The 1,390-nt window shown below is 48.0% G+C and overlaps 1 protein-coding gene across 1 annotated transcript; it reads left to right on the plus strand.

Moving 5' to 3' along the window:
- Window positions 1-621: 621 nt before the first annotated feature.
- LOC118622891 (heat shock protein HSP 90-beta-like) lies at window positions 622-1,179 on the plus strand. The gene is made up of 2 exons (XM_036250474.1): window positions 622-639; window positions 766-1,179. The coding sequence occupies exons 1-2, from the start codon at window positions 622-624 to the stop codon at window positions 1,177-1,179; spliced, it is 432 nt and encodes a 143-aa protein (XP_036106367.1).
- Window positions 1,180-1,390: the final 211 nt, after the last annotated feature.

The following is a 1,390-nucleotide window of genomic DNA, read 5'->3' on the forward strand; positions in this document are numbered from 1 at the left end:
CTTGGCAGATGAGTGACTTGAGCTAATGCAGCCTTAAAGGTATAGTATGACACGGCGACAAACATAAATATCCTCTGTCTCGTTTTGCAATAGACAATGTGAAACCCCATCTTTCAGAAAAAGCATTGTCTCCACTGCAATGCCCACGTCAAGGTCCCTGCTTATCAGATTCTGTCTCTCAGTGCGGAAGGAGAAGCTCGGAAATCTATTTACCTTAAGGAGCTCAGTCACGTGCTCGGCTCACAGCCCGTTTATCAGGATGAAGGATGCTCTCAGGAGACAGCAGACAGCAGGACCGGCCAAGCTCGGATGACAGTCTGCCCTGTAGAGATTGACTTTAATGAAGCACAGAATAAACAGGAAGATTAAGAGGGTGCAAAAATCAGTGACAAGTTTTGAGTTCACCTCTCTGTAGGAAACGAAAGGTCCTCTGTACAGTTGAGAGCTGTCTCTGGGTTACAGATGGGGCATCTGCTCGGTCACTAATGATCCCACGCTATCTCCGTCAGCCTCTGTTGTTCGAGGAAGGAAAGTTTTCCCTTAACTCACAGGCTCACTCCTACGCGGTTTAAATGTACCCGTGATGAGATTTGCTTTACAGGGAGTAGAAAGATTGGAGTTATGAAAGGGTTTGAGAAAGTATTTAATAGGCTAAAATGTTAGCCTGATAAACAGGGACTAAATATATATATTTTAATTTTGCTCTTTTATGTATCCCTTCACTTTGTGCTGAGAAATCATACTCACATAAGGTTCACGACTCAGGGATACTGTCAGAACCGTAGGTGTTACGGTTGGACAGGTAACGTGGAGCGTATCATGAAAGCCCAGGCACTTGGGGATAACTCAACAATGGGCTACATGATGGCCAACAAGCACCTGGAGGTCAACCCCGACCACCCCACTGTGGAGACTCTGCGGCAGAGGGCGGAAGCAGACAAGAACGAGGAGGCTGTCAAGGACCTTGTGGGGTTGCTGTTTGAAACTGCGCTGCTCTCTTCCGGCTTCTCACATGGGGACCCCCAGACCCACTCCAACCGCATCTACCGCATGATCAAGCTCGGCCTGGGCATTGATGAAGATGATTTGTCAGCAGAAGAACCCAGTGCTGCTGTTCCTGACGAGACCCCCCCTCTTGAGGGTGATGCGGATGCCTCTCGCATGGAAGAAGTAGATTAGCAGTTTCTACCTGCAAACCTTGTGTCCTCTGTGTAGTGTCTTCATGTTTCCCCAGCGGCCCTGAGTGGCCCTAGCCCACCTGGTTTCTTCTGGTGATGTTTAGTGGTTTTTTCCCCCTCTCCTGTCTTTGCCTTAAGACAGGTTACAAGGGCCTCAAGCGTTCTCATGTTTGACATCAGGTTTGGATGTTGTGTATTGTGGTATTTTTTTT

This window comes from Molossus molossus, unplaced genomic scaffold (genome assembly GCF_014108415.1).
Source record: "Molossus molossus isolate mMolMol1 unplaced genomic scaffold, mMolMol1.p scaffold_m16_p_1, whole genome shotgun sequence".
Lineage (NCBI taxonomy): Eukaryota > Metazoa > Chordata > Mammalia > Chiroptera > Molossidae > Molossus > Molossus molossus.